Source organism: Lagenorhynchus albirostris, chromosome 2, assembly GCF_949774975.1.
Source record: "Lagenorhynchus albirostris chromosome 2, mLagAlb1.1, whole genome shotgun sequence".
Classification (NCBI taxonomy): Eukaryota; Metazoa; Chordata; class Mammalia; order Artiodactyla; family Delphinidae; genus Lagenorhynchus; species Lagenorhynchus albirostris.
Genome location: NC_083096.1, coordinates 23,391,618 through 23,411,221, shown reverse-complemented (window position 1 = coordinate 23,411,221; position 19,604 = coordinate 23,391,618). Strand labels below are relative to the sequence as shown.

The following is a 19,604-nucleotide window of genomic DNA, read 5'->3' as shown; positions in this document are numbered from 1 at the left end:
TGGGGTTTTGATGGCCAGCTGTGGAGCCTCTCCCGAAGGCTCTGGGCTCCTCTGCTGAAGAAGCAGCCGGAAGACCCCCTGCCCCGGAGCACTGTCCTGCCGGCCCAGCGGCCTGGCTGCCCAGGGGAACCTCCTTGAAGGAATCTCCTGGTCCTTCCTGCCCGATCTTCTGTCCCCATCCCCTTGCCCAGCGTGCTCTGGGCTGGAAGGACCCCTGCTTGTTGATACGCACAGCAGTTGGTGAATCGCTTTGAGGTTCCCAGGGTGATGTGGCAACCTACTGGCGGGGAGGAGAATGGAATGACTTTGGGGAAGCAACTCAGCTTGTAAGATTCTTCATCTTACAGAGAAAAGAATCCTATCTACCACCAGGTTGTTTGAAGATGAGAAACGAGGCCATAAGGAGCCCGGTCCAGCTCCTGTCACACAGTGAGAGCCCATAGTGATGAGTCATGAATGCTCACGCCAGGCCCAGTGCTGGGGGAGGCTGGCCGTCCGTCCGTCCTGTTGCACATCTAGGGAAAAGAGCCCTGCCGGTGAGATGACCACTGATGCCAGCTTGCAGGGAGTTTCTAAGAGCCATTCCCTTTGCTCTGTCATGCCCAGCGGACTTAGGAAGAACACCCCAGCTTATCCATTAGGTGGGCCATCTTATCTATCAGATCCGCGTGTAAGGAGCGTGCCAGGCTAGAGCTTGGCGGAGTCAGCTGGCTGACTCCTCAGACTTACGCAGGAGGACCCCGCCACCCAGAGAGGCCAGGGGGCCCGTCAGGCATGTGGAGCTCTGGGGGGCGTTCCAGGAAGGGTCAGCAGAGGGTGTTCAGATGACCCTGGTGATTGGGAGGTGATGGAGGGACGGGGCCAGTGAAATCATCCGGCAGCCAGCGCTGCCGAGGGGGAGGGACCAGGTGCCCTTTGCCACACCGTGTTCACGGCATTTGAGAGCTGCCTGTGTGTCTGACACAGCTCAGCTCGAGAAATTCGAGACCTGGGACTGTAGTCTGATTGCAGAGAAGTGACTGAGGCTAATTGAGACTCTCCCAGGAGAGAAAAGGGGATCAATTCCTCTGGATGGGATTCTTCCAGCTTGTTGGGCTGCCCTCCTTTCTTGCCTCGTCAGCTGTCTTTGGTGGGGAAGAGGCCTGGTATCCATTCCTGAGGACTGTGTCTTCCTCCAGCGAGGGGCTTACAGGGAGACTGTTAGCCCAACTGACCCTCTGGGACCGACCACCTGGAAGCGGCTTCTGCCTAGAGTTGGTGGTTCTTAAATGGGTGCTGTGGTCTCCCGGGCATCGTAAGGGAATCGATTCTCTGTCATCTCCTGCCCTTCTGTTTCTCTCCACTCCCGTGGCCGGGGGTAGGGGCGATGGTCACCCTGCCGCCGTCTTTCCTGGGCCTTTCCTGGACCTGCGTTTCTGTTTAATGTTTGGCAGCGACTCTAGGCACTGCCTGGGTGCCGCTATTTAAAAACCACAGGAAAACCCCCTGCTTGCTGCTGCCAGCACAGTCGAGAAATCCCGTGGTGTGCAAACCCGCCCCAGTGGAATATTCCACCTTGGAAGCAGGGGGACTCTCTGGCCTTGGCCATGTGGGGCCCAATTTTCATGTTGAAGAAATGCTCCCTTGAGGAGGAGGTGTGGGAAAGAGGAAGCTACGCGGGAAAATGCCCCATTTACTCAGAGCTCAGCCGTGTTGGGAGGCTCTCGGGTCCCGCGAGCCATCAGAGGACCCCGCCCTGGAGCACCCCTCTCCTTTCTGGACCCCTGAAGAGCGGTCCGGGAACTAGAGGTTTCGCAGCTCAGATGACCCTGCTGGACTCGAACCTGGCTGTTCTCGCCCAGCTCTTTCCCTCCTGCCTCCCGGGTCCCAGGCCCACTGCCCAGTGTGTCCCCGTGGATCCCCAGAGAGCTGCATCCTGACAGGGTGGGTTTGGTCCAGCCCCAGGCTCCGTGACCTTTATTCCTGAGTAACTATGGCAACACCGCCACTTGGCTCCGGACTGACTGTTCCTGGGATGACTTCAGGGGCACCCCTCCTTGAACTCAGACCACTAAGACTCTTCCACAAACACCCCGGTGCCCATGAACTTCTGATGGCTTTACCTCTGGGGCTCGCAGACGCAGCCAGGACTCAGGCCCAGGGCAGCCTGCCTCCCCAACACCACACTCCCCAGAGTCCCAGCGTCTCGGCCCCGCGTGCAGAGCTGGCCTCGCCCTCTAACCCTTATCAGCCACTGCTTTCGGCTCCCATTCCCAGCACATCCGGCCCAACTGCTCCAAAGCCCAGTCCCGGACCTCTGTTCCCACAGGCCCCGCTGCCTGCAGTAGTCTTCTTCTGCTCCGTCGATTGTGCCCCCAGCCTGCCTCTGTGGGGTCAGCCTCTGTGATGACCTTCCTCCCCGGCAGGCATCCAACTTTGCAGGCCCCCGACCCCGGCAGCGGGACACATCCTCCCTGGGTCCTCTGCTGGCATCGCATCTGCAAGTGCAGTAGGAGGTGACACGCTGCAGCTGGGTGATCGTGGCCTCTCTGGTCGTCCTCTGAGGGGCCCTTGCTCTTGGGATGCGAGAGGTCACTTTTCAGAGTCCTAGAGTGTCCACTGATCCAGAGAGCATTGGGGGGACCAGTTGTCCATCCCTCACTAGACAGATGAGGAAGCTGAGGCCCTGAGAAGGGGGCATGGAGAAGGGCAGTGTGGGTTTAGTGGTCCCCTGATGGGGGAGTGGTGTGGGATGGGGTCCGCCCTGGATGGAAAACGCTCTGCCCTCCCCCTCCTCCCACCCCACTCTGAACCCGTCGGACCCTCGTCCCCTCTGAGCTCTGTTGCAGGGGTATGACCAGCAGGTGGTGAGAGCTGTGCGCTTCTCTTCTGGACAGACCATCACTTGGTTGGTCATCTCATGTAATTAGGTTTTCCCATTGCTGCCCCCGTGCATTGTCTGTCCTGAGTGTTTGTGCAGCCTTCTGGGTGCTTAGATAAGAAAAGCTGGCTTTCCTTAGCCTTCTTCGGAGATCTGCATCAGAAGGATCTAGGAAAAACACCCTTGTCGGTGAGGCCGGTCCTTTGTCACGTGGCCTGGCAGAGCGCTGCCCTCGCTTTAGACTAGGTCTTGGCGGTGGAGTGAGGGTTTCTGGGGTGGGGTAAACATTGCCAGGCTCGGTAGGGAAGAATTCTTCTCCTTAAACAGATTTTAACTTGAAACCTTGATGACAGAAGCAGCTGAGTCTCACCAGAGAGAAAAAAACAAAGGAGACTGATTTAACCTCGGGCTCCAGCAGATGGAGTCAGTCCAGCAACCTCAGCGTGGCTGCTAGCGGACGCTGCAGGACAGAGAATGAGGACCCGCCTCTCCTGGGGTCCACTGTCCAGGCAGGACCACTCCTCACCTCCCTCTTCTGTAGAATTCCCAGTTTCTCCTTCCCAGCGCAGAGCCTTGGGGGTTTACTGTCTGGTTTTGCTGGTCAGAGATCTGCTTCTTAGGAGCTTGAAATGCTTCACTTCTCATCACTCCCTTCAGGGGCTCATGTCTGGGGACACTTGATCTTCATGTCTACAGCCCGTTCTTATTAAAGTAACTTAGGGATATTTTTATAGAGAGAAATGTTTATAGCTGGGGATAAAAAGGATTTTCTTTAAAGTAGTCATATAGGTGAAGGTTTAAACGCGGCTTTATCACTTACTTGTCTGAGGCTTGGGTTCTGCAAATGGAAATAATGATTACCTTGCATCCTTGCTGTGAAAATAAAATAAGAAGGTGCTCAATAAATGTTAGTTCTCCTTTCTGTCCAAGGAGCCCCTCCTACACACACACACACACACACACACACACACACACACACACACACACAGAGTTTTTACTTAAGAAATGTCTTGAGAAGGAGAAGTGCAGTGGAGAGAGAGTCCTGCGGGCTGGCTCACCCCTGTGTGCACCAAAGCCTTGGAGGCTCTGCTGTCCCCGGGGAGTTCCCTTTAAAGTCTCCTCAAACCTCTCACAGGCAAGAGGTGCCTCTGCTGGCATCGCATCTGCAAGTGCAGTAGGAGGTGACACGCTGCAGCTGGGTCATCGTGGCCTCTCTGGTCTTCCTCTGAGGGGCCCTTGCTGTTGGGATGCAAGAGGTCATTTTCCAGAGTCCTAGTGTCCGCTGATCCAAAGAGCATGGGGGACCAGCTGTCCATCCCTCACTAGACAGATGAGGAAACTGAGAGGGGGCACAAAGAAAGGCGGTGCGGGTTTAGCTGTCCCCTGATGGGGAAGTGGCATGGGTGGGGTCAGCCCTGGATGGAGAACGCTCTGTCCTTCCCTTCCTCTGTTCCCAGAGCCTGTCAGATCCTTGTCCCTTTGATTCTGGGTGTTTTGCTCAGCCTGTTTGTAGCATGGGACAAAGCCCATAGATGCATGCCACGTAGTTGATGGAGGTGAAGTCCTCAGACTCACCTCTTGTCCTGTGCCACAGGCAGGGGGTTCCCTGGTTTTGAATTCATCCTAACCAGAAAGTAGTAGTTGTGTTTCTAATGTAGAGCTTTTCGTTTGCTTGTTTCTAGAGCAAATCATGGAGGAAAATAAAAAACATGGTGCATTGGTCTCCCTTTGTCATGTCCTTCAAGAAGAAGTACCCCTGGATCCAGCTGGCAGGACACGCAGGTAGCCACAGCTCTCCCGGACTTTCTGACAGGATGTCCGGCTCTCTGGGGAGGCGTCCAGCGCGTGTGGGGGACGGGCCTGGCCCTGGATGCTCCCGGGGATGAAGCATCTGAACAGGTGCTCCCCAAGAGACTTCGTGGTCTGCAGTCGCAGGTGTATTTGAGAGACGGGCCTTAACACTGCCTCGAAAATGCACATGGACACCCGCCCTCTCCACAGTCTGTGCCCCCTCTCCACAAATCACACACATTCCCCCCTCAGTCTCTCTGTCTCTTTCAATCTCTTTCTTTCAATCTCTCTTCCATTTTAATTCAATAAAACAGTTGAAGTCATCAGTCTTTATAGCTTGCCTGCCATTTGTCACCTGGGACAAAGAGACAAAGCTAAGTGTTTCCCTGAGTGCCTGTTGTATCCCCTCATCAGGGTGCTCCTCTGGGTGACAATACGTATGTAGATATAGTGTCAGCCCCGAAGGAGCTCGTAGCTGGTGGGAGAGGCAGGCAGGTCGCTCCAAGAGTGTTAAGACGTAGTGGAGTACCGGCTGCAGTGGCCATGCCCTGGGCTAGCCATGAGGTCTCCAGGTGGCCCCTCAGTGACAGGGGAGGATGTCTAGAGCTGTCTAGCCCACCATGGTGGTCCTTTGGTGGGCATCGTCCCCAGGGGACAATTCAGTGGCCGCCCGTGGATTTCAGGCCAGCACAGGGTCTGACATTTTTTTTTACACCCTTAACCACGTTGGCCCAGACCCCAAGGCAGGTGGATGGACACCCTTCCTCAATACTTACCTGAGGGTGTGGCGCAGAAGGAACACCACCCAGCCCTGCAGAGCCTTGGACCGCGGCTTCTCAGCCGGTCTCCCTCTCCTGGCGCTAAATCCGGTTCTATCAAGGCTTCTCCTCCACTGAGACCGGAGACACTTTCGTGGCTGGGAAGCAAGGTCGATGGTGGGGTTGGGAGGTGGTAGTCTCACAGAGAGGGGTGAATAGGTCCTGGCACAGACCTCTCACTTCGTCTTGCTTACCCTCCAGTGGTGAGCACTGGTGTACTTCCATCTTCAGAGGAGGAGCCTGGGGTCTGGGAAGTCCGGGAGCCAGCCCAGAGTTGCCATCAGGGCACGGGGTGTGGCCGGGGCGGGGCGGGGACTGGGACTTGCACCCGCTCCGCTTAAAGGGCTCGGTTCACCGGTGGAGACCTGGGCACACCTTCAGCCCCGTGCTTGGCAAGCTCCACAGCATCCCTGAGAGGCCCGGGCCCTGTGACGGAGGGCGTGTCTGGCAGGGGCGGGGGTCAGAGCGGGGAGGGCTCAGGCTGGGGACCCAGGGCCTCCTCCCACCTTGCTGTGCAGGGAGCTTCAAGGCGGCTGCCAATGGCAGGATTCTGAAGAAGCACTGTGAGTCGGAGCAGCGCTGCCTGGACCGGCTGATGGCCGACGTGCTGAGACCCTACGTGCCTGCCTACCACGGGGACGTGGTGAAGGACGGGGAGCGCTACAACCAGATGGACGACCTGCTGGCCGACTTCGACTCGCCGTGCGTGATGGACTGCAAGATGGGCGTCAGGTGAGCCAGGCTCCTCAGATGGGGCACACCCGCCCCTCAGCCCCCAGCTGGCCGGGAGGCAGATACCAGGCACGGCATTCCAGGCTTCCAGGAGGCCGGGCTTTCTGGGCTGTCCCTGAGGCCTCATGTGGACGAGGCCGGGCCAGGGGTCTGGTTGGACCCCGCTCTGGTCATCTCACATATGTGCTGGCTTTGCTCAGGACGGCCCCTTCCCTTCTCTGGTGAGCCAGGGGCCGGCGGGGGAGGGGCCAGTAGCCGGTAGCCAGTAGCCGGTAGCCGGTGGGACCGGAAAGGGGACCTGGTGGATGCGGAGCCTCCCCAGGGAGAGGGCAGAGGGAGCTGCCCATGTGGACAGGTGGGATTGCTGGGGAGAGCAGGGGGCGGCTTCCCGTTAATGTGGGCTGCGAGGGGGAGACTGGAGTAGAGGCTGTTCTCATCCCACCCTCCCCCACCCCCCACACCCCAACACCGAGCCAAAGAGGCAGCCGGTTAGCAGATTGTGTTGATTTGCCAAAAGAGACTTGCGCCTGTCGTAAGGGTGCAGTGGAGGAGAGAGGAGTGCGAGAGGCCCTGACAAGTCACCAGCTTGCCGCATCCTGGACTGGGGCTGGCGGTGACCCTAGCCCAATGGCTGCGTGGTCCAGGGCACAGGGCCAGATGGGTATGTAGGCATGTGTGTGGAAATGGGTGTGTTCCCCCACCACCACCAGGCTCCGCCCAGAGAAGACCCGGGAGGGAAGGAGGCGAGAGGAGTGGGCTGGAGCAGACAGGATGGGGGGTAGAGCCAGGAGGACCCGAGCCCCAGGCGCCTGTGCTCTGGGCCCTGCTTTGGCAGCAGGGTTTTCTCATCTCCTCTCAAACTCTGACCATTCCGTCTCAGGAGTCGTGGAGTAGGTCCTCCCCGGCGGGTCAGCGGGTGGAAAAGTCCTCTGAAGCCTCAGAGAGCCGCCGACTGCAGGTGCCCAGACGGGACGGCCAGGCGCGGGCCTCCTCCATCCGGCCCGCCGCTCTCCGGGGAGCCCCGAGATGCAGAGCTCACAGCTGGAGCCTGCGTTTACCTTGGATGGTTTAAGCGGTTTTATTTCTTATAAGAGGAGTTTGAGAAAGGGGTGTGTGTGTGTGTGTGTGTGTGTGTGTGTGTGTGTGTGTGCGCGCGCCCTCAGGAAAGAAGCCAAGCCAGTCAGTTTTCCTTCCTTCCTCATTCCTCCTGGGAATTGTGTCGTAAAATCAGACCCTGACCCTGCAGGCGGACCTGCTGTGTTCCCTTGGCTTGGCCCCGAGGGCAGGGACGAAGGGGTGGGGAAGTAGAGACCCCACTCTCTGCGCTGTCCCCATCCTCTCCCTCCCTCCATCCAGGGGTCTCACCATCTCCAGCCCACACGGAGAAGACAGAATGTCCCTCCAGCCACCACCCGGCCACTGCTCTCCCCAGAGTCTTATTTCTGTCCCTGGAAGGCCTTCCCGTGGTGCACCAGGATGTGCCCTCTCAGGGGGAGACACATAAATATTCTGATCGATATTCACTCAGACCAGGGCCAGAAAAAGTGCACCCTGTGGGTAGAACGTGTGGCCAGTCCTAAAAGGCTGCCGGGGTGCCTGTCTGTTCCCTGGGAGGCTGCTGGGGACAGGAGCCCCCTCTCTTACCAAGGCTGCCCCATCCCCCTGCTGCCTGGAGCTTCTGTCCCACTGCACCCAGGGCTCTCAGGAGAGACCCAGAGTGACCAGCAAGGCTGGGACGTGTTTAACCCAGTCCTGGGCAGGGCCGCCTGGAGGCTGAGGGAGGAGGTGTGTGAGGATCCCCTATGGAGGGGAGGAAGTAGGTCTCCCCAGGACCAGTCCCACCCCAGCACCCCCTTCCCTGTCTCACGGGTCCTGAGGACGGGGTGAAGGCCCTTCTGTGCTCCGAGCGCTGGGTGTTCCTTACAGCCGCCCTGGCAGATGGGCCACCATCCGGTCTGAGCGGTCCCTTTGACACCAGAGGCTAAGGGACTCCCCGGGGCCACGCAGCCACACAGCCTGCCTCTACACCAGGCCTCTGACTACCAGGTCGAGCCTGGGCTGCAGCTCGGCACTCCCCAAGGGTCCTGTGCTTGCCAGAGGGAGGAGGCCGCAGCCCAGGGCCACCACCAACCCTGAGTCCGGGGCATGAGAGGTTGAGGCTTGTCACAGACGTGTCACAGTGGCGGAAGGGCTGGCTGGTCAGCAGACCCAGCCATGGTGAGGCCTGAGGAAAAGGGGATGCAGCCACCCGTAGTGTCCTAACGAGGGGTGTCTTGGGACCCCAGTTCCACATGGACATGAGCTCACGTTGCTCTAGGGCGTTTTCTTAGGTTTGACCCCGTGTCTCTTGTGTGTCACGTAGCCTGCCGTGGAGAATCAGGAGTGTCTTCCCGACCTCTGGACCAGGGCTGGCAGGTGGAGACCAGAGCTGTCTGTAGCACCTGTGCCCTGGTGGGAAGCAGGTTGGAGAGAGTGTGGTGGGAAGTGGATGGCTTTGGTGTGTCACCTGTTGGCTCCCCGTGGGCTGGCTGACCTTCCTGCTGGGGTGGGCAAGGTGGGCCGGGCCAGTGTCGGGACACCAGGGTTGGGGAGGCTTTGCAGCTGACCTCCCGGTGGATCCCTGACCCCACCACCAGGCTCGTGACCCCTGTGGGCTCTGCCCGGCCCTTTTCCTCTCCCAGAGGGCGAGCAACTCTGCCCAGACTGCGCCGCACGGGCCCTTTCTGGAGCAAGCCCCATGTGGAAAGGGATTTGACGGTGAGGGCTGCCTCCTGCTTACGGAACTACTGAGAAGTCTCTGCAGAAGTGCAACACCCTCCCACCCGCAGGCCCCTGCAGCGCGCTCAGGAGCACTGGGGATGGCAAACCCTCTGCCCACCACACAGCACACACACACAAATACACACGCGGGCCAGCACGACACAAGTCCATGCGAAAGCAGCCTGCCTCGCAGCTCTGCACTGTAGCGCTCATCGGCACTGACTGGGCTCTGCACGCGGTCGTGTTCGTACATGCGCGTGTGCGTGCGTGGGCGTGCATACAGTATTGCGTGCGTGTGTGCGTGTGTGCGTGCGTGTGCAGGGGCACAACCAAGGACAGAACCTCCGTATGGTCTGCATCACCCGCTGGAAGGTCCTAAACGACCAGACCCAAGTTTACCACCAAGCATTTGCTTTTTTCTTGAAAGAGTTGCTACAGTGGTTCTGGAAACTTATCTTTTAAAGGATTTGACCAGTCTGTCCTGGGTCCCAAGCCGGCAGGTTAGAGGTATGGTGGGAAGTGGTAGAGCAAGGCCCCGGGGACAGATGGAGAGTGGAGGCTGGGCCTGCTGTCACAGGCCGCCGTGTGGGCAACGCCCACGCACACAGGCCCAGGGAGAAGACTTCCCTCCACTCAACTGACATTGCGGATTCCTGTTTCAGGAAGGGTCACAGGCAGCCGCTGAGCCCACTGTGGGGGAGAAGGGGAGCTTCAAATAGAAGCAGGGAGGAGGGTGGGCGTCTGTGATGTGCAGCAGGGGTGACTCACCCCGTTGGCGAAGGGGGCCAAGGAGGCGGCCTGGGGCCGGGAACCCGGTCTCGGGCTGCCCAGATCCTGTACTGTCCCCAGTCCTGTTACCTCTGCCAGTTCCTAGGGGACCCTACCAGCCTGTGCGGAGGCCAGGGCGGTGAACAGTTTACTTGGCCACGTAGTCTTGAGGCCTGGGGTCCGAGGGGCAGGAAGAGCCCAGCACGTCTCTGTGGCGCTGCCGGGGCACCAGGGAGACGTGGACGAAACGCACTCCGCGACTCACACAGGTGCTGGCTTACGAAGCCCTCGCCTCGTGGAAGGCAGCCGGGGGGACAGCTGGATCCTGGGGGGACCTGCCCTCAGCCCCCTGCCCCACCCTCACGCCAGCAGGACGAGCCGCCAAGCTGCCCCTCTTCCTCGCTCCTCTGCTGGTCCTGTGAGGTGCCCAGAAGGAAGAGCTCCTCGGGCTTTGTCGGGCCTTCCCAGCGCTCTTGGAACGAAGCTGCTCGCGTTAGGCAAGGCTGGCCCGTGCTCGGTCGACAGCCAGGCCCAGCGCAAGCAGATGTGCGCCTGTCCGGGACGAGGCTGACTTGGCTAAGCTGACTGCAGCCCTCGGGCAAGGCACAAGGGGGCCGCGCTCCGGCCACTGGCCCTCACGTGGCTTCCCCTCCCTCTCAGGACCTACCTGGAGGAGGAACTCACCAAGGCCCGGAAGAAGCCCAGCCTCCGGAAGGACATGTACCAGAAGATGATAGAGGTGGACCCAGAGGCCCCTACCGAGGAGGAGAAAGCCCAGCGGGCTGTGACCAAGCCGCGGTACATGCAGTGGAGGGAGACCATCAGCTCCACGGCCACGCTCGGGTTCAGGATCGAGGGCATCAAGGTGAGGACAGCCTGCGGTGGCCTGAGGCTGCCTGAGCCGCCCCGCTCCTGGGTGGGGAAGCGACTGGGTCCTGGGGCTCCAGGAGCGTTCACCCAGCAGTCCTGGATGCTCTCAAGACCCTACGGAGGCTGTAAGATTCCTCCCCATATGGGCCCAGGGCATGGGCAGCCAGCCCCAGGGACAGACATCTGGGGAAACTGGCCTACTCCTTGGTCTGGGTCTGGGTGGGATGGCCACGTAGGGGGCTGGGGCCTCGGAGCAGGGCTGGCTTCTGGCCCCACCCAGCGTTGAGCCCTCCGCCGAGGGCCCTACATCTAGCCCAGACCATGCCCAGCACAGAACCCCACCCACCCAGGAGGCGGCTTGCCGCGTGCCGGTGCCGGGAGCTGGCTCCTTCTGCCCAGGGCCCGAAAACCAGGACTGGCAGTGAGATGCAGCCAAGGGAGGGAGCGCACCGGCTGCCTCTGACACCCGAGCCATCGGCCTGGGAGGCAGAACGAGGCGCTGCTCCTCCGGTCACCAAGCCCCTCTGGGGAGGCTGTACCGAGGCCACCCCCAGTGTCGGGGCCGCCTCAGTGTCTTTTCTTTCCTCTCACTCTCCCGGGAAGGGCCTGAGAACGCTCTCCCTAGACCCAGGCTCCCACACGCCTCCTTTGCTGCTAGATGTGAGAGCCTCTGCTCAGACACACGCTTCACCCCAAGGAGCGGGGCTGTGAGGCGCTGGCCCCTCGGTCTCGGGCAGCCGTCCCTCTCAAGCAGAGGACAGTCCGAGCGTACTCGGGTTTCTGTTCTCTGCCCATTCTTGGCCCACGTTGGCCAGCCCTCGAGTCAGAGTAGGGCAGCGGGGAGCCCTGACTCACGAGCGAGAGAAGCCAGGACAGCCTCCTTGCCGATGGCATTGGCTGGAAGTTCCTGCGGGGCAGTGCCTCGCTGCCGATGGTTTTGAGTGGGACAAAGTTTTCGCCTTCTCCCGTGACAGCTGCTTTACGACCTCCAGGCTGAGAAAGCCACCTGCCCCTCCCCTGTCTTCTGAAATCGGCTTTTGCTGTATTTTTGGATCCAGTGGGAGAGTAAATTATATGCTCATCCTCCTCCTCTTAAGGCTCCTTTCCTTTCTGTATCTGTCTGAAACAGTCTGCTTTTCCCTTGACCTCTCTCTCCGTCTCTCGCTGGATCTCCTGGTCTCTGTCCACTGTCCAGCTGCAGGAACGGCCGACAGCCCATCTTCTCGGGCTGCAGGCCACCAGCTCCGAAAGAAGCCAGCTGCCTTCACCAGCACACCCCCGCCTCCCCCGTCCCTGGTCCAGGAAAGGCCCTGCAGAGACCCCTGTGGGGAAGGCCCAGCCCTCGGCTCTCTCCCTCTGCCCAGGGTCCTGCCTATACTTGCAGAGGCAGCGACAGCGCTCAGCGCCACCCTGGTGGTGCACAGATGCACGTCTGGGGGCCTAGTAGAGCCAGCCTTTCTCACCCTTTGATCTTAAAGAACAGCTTTCCTCGTAGAGATGCTGAGCCCCACGTGCTGCCTGAACAGGCTGGAACAGACATAGTACTGGGCTCAGGAAATGGAGCCATTCCGTGCGCTGGCTGGGGAAGGGAGCGGGATGGGCTGTGTTTTATCCTCGCTTTCAGGGAGCCTAAGTAAGAGATCTTCCATTACAGGGGAATCGAGCTGAGCTTGGGGTGAGGAGCGCCTCTCTCCTGTGGTGAGGGAGGGTGTCCCTGGGCAGCAGGGACCTTCAGGCACCCCGGTTCTGGGGACCCAGCCCCTCGTGGAAGCAGAGGCCTGTGCATCTCCCTCAGCCCCCAGTTGCTCACACTCAGGACCCCCAGGATGGACGGGCGGGCCCCGCAGCCTCGCTCCTCCAGGCTTGGGCCAAGCGCCTCTCGGGCCTCCGGGCCTCCCTAATGCCATTTACTCTGCCTGGGATGGTGGTGCCACCCGCTTTGTTCTCCTCCCTCAGCGAGGCCGCAGGACAGGCTCCCCCGTGCCGTGCGGTCGGATTGACCACGCGGCGCCTGCCTCCTTGTGCCCCGTGTGGGCACCTGGCTGCCCGGGGGTCAGCCTGGGGCGCGTGGCTCTGAGGCACTGTGTCATTCTCCTTCTCAGAAAGAAGATGGCTCTGTGAACCGGGACTTCAAGAAGACTAAAACGAGGGAGCAGGTGATCGAGGCCTTCAGAGAATTCACTAAAGGAAACCGGAATATCCTGGTGAGTCGGGTGCCCCCTGTGAAGGGGTCGGGCCGTGTGGTCTCCGGGCAGGAGTAGCTGCACCCCCTCCGGAGGTTCTTGCCCAGCCCGAGACGGAACCGAGGTTCCCACACAGAAAACCCTGGCCCCAAGCTGCTGCTTGGAAGGTGAAGAGGGAGGCGGTGTGGTTGTCAGCCCGTCCAGCGGGTGAACACGCGCTCACTCTTGCCCTTAGCCAGCAGCTCAGCTCCCAAAAACGTCTCCATCCCCTTCAGAGCAACCCTTTCCGATGCCCGTATTCCTCTAAGGCCAAGTATTGTGCCAAGTGCTCATCAGACCCTCGTAGCAACCCTCTGCCGCGGGTTGGCATCCTTGTCCCCATTTTACAGATGAGGAGACTGAGAGGTCAAGGGCACACAGGTAGGAAAGGGGCAGCTGGAGCTCACACCCAGGTGGGCCGGCAGCCTGCTGGTCCCTGCGCTTCTAGGCCTGGCTGGGCCTCTGCCAGGCTGAGACTGAGTGAGGGAGGTGTGCGGGCATTGCGGGGCGAGGTGCCGCGTCACCCTCCCCAGCCAGAACTGATGGGCTCTCTGAGCCTGGAGGTGTGGGTGGCAGAAGTTCACGACAAAGTGACTTCATTCGCCGCAGGCAGGCTGCTGGACAGAGGCTCTGAGCACTGAGATCAGCTGAGGTAGGGTGTGTTGAGTCCCCACACCCCAAGGACAGGGCGCCCTGTGACAATCAGAGACCTGGGTACCCCAGGGACCTGAGCCCTGGAGCCCCTGTGAGAGGCACCTTCCCCTGCACAGGCTCCCGGGATGCTGAGTGGGGAGGGCTGGACCCAGACAGCCTTTCTCCAAGGAGACTCAGCACCGGCTGGAACTGGGGAGTTTCCCTACCCCCCTTTTCCAGCTGGGAGACTTCGCTTGGCCCATGGTAAGGGCTGAGGCTTCAGTCACAGGGCAGGCACCCCAACTCTTCCATAGCTGGAGCCTCTGGACGCCGGGTCAGCGGCCGGGGAGGATTCCGGCTCCTCAGCAGAGTTTGCCACAGAACGCGCGCTGCCTGCGCCCGGACGAGAGGGGTTATTCCTGGTCCTGAGCCCCAGGCTGGCGCTGCTTCAAATGGGCATCAAGGGACCCTATGAGCCTGTGTGCGACAGGCTTCCCTCGCAGCCCCTGGGGAGGGCGGGCACCCCCAGGGCCAGCACAGCTCTGTGGAGAGGCCACTGGCAGAGATATTTGTGGCTCTGGCGCTCGTATTCTGTCCTTTTCAGGAGTTCAGGGCACTGAAGTTTGTATCAGGAAGACAAGCACCATGGCAACCGGGCTCTCTGGGTGCTGCCTCCGCACTGCTGGCCTTCCAGGATAGACTTAACCCTCGTGCGAGGGGCTCCTGGAGGCCTCCGGGCTGTTCGGGAACTGTCCCCCGCTCCCCCGTCCCCAAACCGCGCCTCCTGTCACAAAGCAGTGTGTAGTGGAGGGAGTGTGGGACCAGGGCCCCAGCTGCTCCGCCTTCTTTGGGCCTCAGTTTCTTCATTTCTAGATGAGGAGGTTGGAATAAGCAGGGTGTAAGGCCCTCTCACGCTGACGCTCAGAGACTCTAATGGGCCAATTAGCACCCAAAATCCACCTCCCACACCCACGTGTTTAAAAATCTGGTCATCTCTTCTGTTCCCAGATCGCCTACCGGGACCGGCTGAAGGACATTCGGGCCACCCTGGAAGTCTCTCCCTTCTTCATGTGCCATGAGGTAGGTGTGGGGCTTTGTCCTCGGGGACAGAGAGCTGTGTTCCGTGTGGTTGGCCACGACCCCTGGGCACGCCCGCCTGAGCTGTGCGCCTGACCCCCGTGCTAGCAGACCTGCTTGCTCCTGGACGGGCCGCCCATAAGGAAGGAGTGGGGCATACGGAGGGCCGGCTCGGCCTGGCTCTGCCCTGTGTAGCTGCACTGGGTCCGGCCATCCTGGAAGTGCCCTCTTCTCCCTTCGTCCTCACTGAAGCCCGGCGTCCCTGGGTCCTTGGCTTCTCCTGGGGTCTCTCTGTCTTCTCAGCTTTGTGCAGCCGGCAGAGCTTCCTCCAGCTGGCCTGCTTTGTCTGGAGGACAGCCTGGGGCCAAGGCTGAAAGGACCTGAGGCCGAAGAGCCGCCCATGACCTCCTGCGTGGACGGAAGGCCCCGCGGCTGCCCACTTGGCAGCCCCAGGCTTCGTCTCACGGCTCTGCCCCCCCTTCTTCAGCACTTTGCTGTTACTTCCTGAAAAACTGTTTTGCTGTACTCTTTCTGGAGTTTCACTTGGAAACTTCAGGTCCAGACCGAGGCCAAATGAGCTGGGGCTTCTGCTTTTTTCCATCTGGGAAGAGAAAGCCCCCTTCTCTGAGCTCAGCACGTCCAGGGGGGTCTTCCCTGCCCTGGCCGGGGCCCTGGGAGCTAGAATGACACTTCAGCGCCTCCCCACACCCCCACGTCTCCTTCGGGCCTCACACAGGTGACCCAGGGGGTCGGAGGGTGTGTTCATATTTGGGAAGGCGCCTTACCCCGCGCAGGTGCTCTGACCACAGCAGGGAGGGTGCCCGCTGTCCCTGGCAGAGCCCGTGAGCAAAGACCAGCCTCAGAAGCCCTGTCTGCCCAGGACTTGCAGCAGGTGTGCTCCCGGGCTGGGGGTGACCTGAGCCTGGCGGCCCGCCCTCCCCGAGGGGCTGTGAGTGCCTTGGAACAGGGTCCTTTCCGGTCTCCCCACAGACAGGCGTGTGGCATCTCCTTGGCATCTCCCCCTCGGGCAGTTGGGTAGCACTCAGAGGTGCTGAGGGATGGGTTAGCTGTGGTCTAGAAATAGAGGAAAGTGTGCAGGTTGGGACTGGGGGTTGGGGACGGGGGTCTGTCGTCCTGGACATTCCTCCCTGGCAGTGTGGGCCGTCATTGTTCTGGGTCCCATGTCCCCCGTCCATGGCGTGGCCACTCGGGCAGGCTCTGCTGCTCAGGTGAGAATGGGGGACAGAGCCCTTCGGCTGAGCAAAGCTCGCTCCACTTCCCTGAGGTCTCAAGCTTTTCCAAGCCCCCCTAAGGTGCCGGCTTGTTGTCTGGAGGGCAGGGCGGGGCCCCGGCCCTTTCACCGCCTCACCCCCCTGCTCCCCTCCAGGTCATCGGCAGCTCCCTCCTCTTCATCCACGACAAGAAGGAACAGGCCAAGGTGTGGATGATCGACTTTGGGAAAACCACGCCCCTGCCCGAGGGCCAGACCCTGCAGCACGACATCCCGTGGCAGGAAGGGAACCGGGAGGACGGCTACCTGTCGGGTCTGAACAACCTCGTCGACATCCTGACAGAAATGTGCCCGGGCGCCCCCCTCTCCTGAGGCCACCCTCCGCCCCACCTCGTCGCCACCCTGGCGTCTTCTCCCCCTTGCTTCCCTTCTCCTTCTGAATTTTTCCTTCACTTCCACCTGGGTGCAAGCCCTAGAACTGACCCTCCCGAACGGCACTACGAGACACTTTGTAGACGAGACGAGATTTTCTAGTTACTGCCTGATTGAAGGGTTTGGAGCTAGGGCTTCCGTTTTGCTTTCTCAATAGGATCTCCTACTGGCAGAGAAACGCCCAAACCCAGGCTTGGCCGCCTGCAGGGAGGTCAGTAGGGTTTAGACCTGGAGGGAGGTTCAGGTAGCCGTGGGGTTCCTGGCTCCAGCTAACAGAAGAGCCCCCCACCCCAAGCCTCTGGGCAGGTTACCTGTGGAAGCCTGCTGCTCCCTGGTGGCCAGTGCTATTGGCACCACTGTTAGGCACAGCCGGTTCCTGCCCCATCCTCTCAGCCTGGGGATGGGCTGGTGCTGTAAAAATAGGTGCCTGGTGCCAGGCTTTCTGGTATTTGGGGCACAAAACCACTGGGAACAGAATGTTGGCCACGAATAAAGTACCCTCTGCCTAGCAGCCTGGGGACTCCGAGAAATGCCGTGGTGGCCTTTGTAGGGCCACTAAAGCAGAGACCCCATCCATCCGGTATTGAAACCCTCCAGCATTGGGACAGACCCAGGAGCCAGAAGTCCAGACCCAACTTGACTGTGCTGTCTGACACTGGCCTTCCCAGGAGGGGGCAGGCAGGAGCTGCGTTCTCCCGTCTGTGATTTTCGCCCGTGAATTCAGAGGGACATTCTGCAACCCTGAGCTTCCAGGGATGCCACCCAACCCCCAGAGCCACTTATACCTCCCACTCCCCACCTTGCTGTTACAGGGTCCTCAGGGCTGGAGGGCAGTGGGCCAGGGCCCAGGCAGCCCCAGGGGAAAAAAGACAGAACCTGCCAAGGACATTCCTCTCCTGTCCCCTCACCTCCCAACTTCCTGGTGCCAGGTGGTCCACCTGCTGAACACCCAGGATGCTCGTGAGGCCCAGGGTCCCCAGCAGTGATGGGGCAGAGCTCCAGGCCAGCGCTAAGCAGGGAGGAGGCAGGAAGCTGGCTTACTGCCATCATTCCCCCACCCCCCCCCACCCCCCGCCCCCGAAATAAGTCTTAACGGCCTGAAGGGCTTAGACCTGCTTCCCAGATACGGTGTGAGCAGCTTCCAGAGTATGTGGAGGGTGCCAGGCATCTCTTCCTGGGATCTCTAGGTTGCTTGAAGATTCACAAGGAACCAACTATAAGCCTTATTTTAATTGTAAAGCAAGTAGGTCTACATTATTGAGAAGAATGTAAATTTGCGTGAGTTGTAAAGAACAAAAGTCCAGCTCTTTGGCCATTTGGAGCTGGGCCCCAGGTGTTCACCTTTGCTCTCGGAGGTTGGACCCATTGCTCTGCAGGGAGTTGGTCCAGGGACACTTGGAGATGATGTGTCCCCAGGGGTGTGTGCCTGGAGGACCAATCCAGGGGGAAGCCTTCCTGGGCTGCCCCCTGTCACCGCAGGGTCTCTGGGGGAACTGTCAACTTGCCCACGTGACACGTTCGTTTCCCTTTTCATGCTGGGTGAGTGACGGTTGGTGGGGGCAGAAGGTGGGACACATGAGGATGCATAAGTACAGAGTTTAAAAATGGAAATCACTTTTGAACTTCCTGGCTCTTGTTCAAAACAGCAGTGAGCTCCCGTGTGGGCTGCCTTGCTAAAGGTCACACCCCCTCCCGGCTGAGCACGAGAGACCTTGTGACACCACATGACCCTAGAAGGCAGAAGCACCAAAGTCAGCCCGGGGTCTTGGGAGCTGTAGTCAGCTGGGTCAGAAGGGACCCCGGGGGTCTGGGCTGCTCCTGTCTGCAGGGAAGGGACAGCATTAATTCAGATGTAAAATTCTACGACTGTGGGCTGGCCAAGTTACCCTCATTCTATCTATGAAAAGAGTTTGCTAAAGCAAATTAATGCTATGAACAAAAATTACAGGAGACCAACTTAACCAATTTAAGAGAACAAACTTTCCAAGCACTTTAGGCAGGCACCAGTTGTTTGCAAACAATGTGCTAATATGCCAGTGACTTGTTCATTAAAGGAGGCCCATAGGGCCTCTTACTGGCGATCTTTTGCTTTGAGTTACAGTATATATGTGAATGGTAGAAAGTGGCATCTTTCTAGGGTTAATGCTATTAGGGGTTTGGGGGGTTTGTAGTTCCCATGCTAGTTCTCTTGCACACCTACTCTCTCTCTCAACCCATTCTCCCCTCTGTCCCCCCACTCCCTTGACCGAGCGGGATAGATGGATCCTGGAATGTGATTTCCCAGAACCCCTGCCCAGGCGGTCTGAAAACCTTCCCCAGCCAGCCTGGTCCAGGCAGGGACTCCCTGGGTCCCGGCCGTGCAGGTGCCAGGAGGGTGGGACGTGGTGTGCACACCTGCGCACAGGTGAGTGGGCGCCCTTTCTGCCCTGTCCCCATGGGGCCCCGGGGCCCTTGGGGTTCAGCACTGCTCAGCAGTGGAGGGAGGTATCTCAACTGCTTGTCCCAGATGTGCCTTTAGTGTCATGTAAGAAGTTTTTAAGTTATATTTATTTTGTCGGGTTTTTTTTAATTGCACAAAACACTAAGTCTGAGAGGCTGGATTCTGTTTCTCCTTTAAAGCTTTGCCTTCTTTCTGAACTTCCTTTCCCACCCAATGGAAAGAGCCGGGTGCAGCCCTGGCCGTCCTCCCACCCTACCCCACCACCCTCCGCCATGGACTCTTTCCACGCTTCGCTGTATTTAGCTTTGAGTTTCTCTGCGTCTGGTCAACCCCCGTGTGTATATAACCCAGGCCGTTGCTTGGGAAGAAGCAGGGCGCTCACCCCCTGCCAGTGCCTTTTTCTGGAGGAGAGAACTCCCCTGAGCGTCCTCCTTCCTCCTGCACCCCTCTCCCCGCCACACCTTTGGAGAAAACTGAGCTGTTACAAACCCCCGCACAGTGCCTGGCAAACAGACTGCAGATGCTCTGTACCTTCCTGAATAAAGGCCCTGGAGACCACGGTGCTGGGTGCTGTCTGCGTGTGGTCCTTGTCACCCCAAGCCCTCCAGGAGTGTCTGGGGGTGAGGGGGTCTTTGGTAGCTGGAGGATCCAGTGGGGGCTATGACAACCCCCAGGGGTGGGGGTCAGATTTGGGTCATATTTTAATCTGCAAAGGATTTTAAACACTCTTCAAATCTGCTCTTTTCTGCTCTCTCCATGAAAACTTTTACATAGCAGCTCAGGGACGAAGCAACAAACTGCTCCCCACCTTCCCCACCCCGGGCTGGCCGAGCTGCCAGCAACTTTTGCTTATGGTGCTCTGTACGAGGCACTGGGTGCTTGCATCCGTAGTCCCCTTTGATCCCTGTATTAACTCCATGACTAAGGCCGTATAGTCTACAGATGCGGAAACTGAGGCTTAGAGCAAACA

At 59.6% G+C, this 19,604-nt stretch overlaps 1 protein-coding gene across 3 annotated transcripts in view; it reads left to right on the top strand.

Annotated features, from left to right (window-relative positions):
• Positions 1-19,197, top strand: part of ITPKB (inositol-trisphosphate 3-kinase B) — a 97,072-nt gene extending 77,875 nt beyond the window's left edge. For all 3 annotated transcript variants that reach the window (XM_060128101.1, XM_060128091.1, XM_060128109.1), the window contains exons 3-8: positions 4,543-4,642; positions 5,988-6,201; positions 10,390-10,594; positions 12,702-12,803; positions 14,463-14,534; positions 15,919-19,197. In XM_060128101.1, coding sequence (XP_059984084.1) covers positions 4,543-4,642; positions 5,988-6,201; positions 10,390-10,594; positions 12,702-12,803; positions 14,463-14,534; positions 15,919-16,134 — 909 coding nt within the window. In that variant the 3' untranslated portion in view covers positions 16,135-19,197. The remainder of the gene's footprint in view (positions 1-4,542; positions 4,643-5,987; positions 6,202-10,389; positions 10,595-12,701; positions 12,804-14,462; positions 14,535-15,918) is intronic.
• The last annotated feature ends 407 nt before the right edge of the window (positions 19,198-19,604 follow it).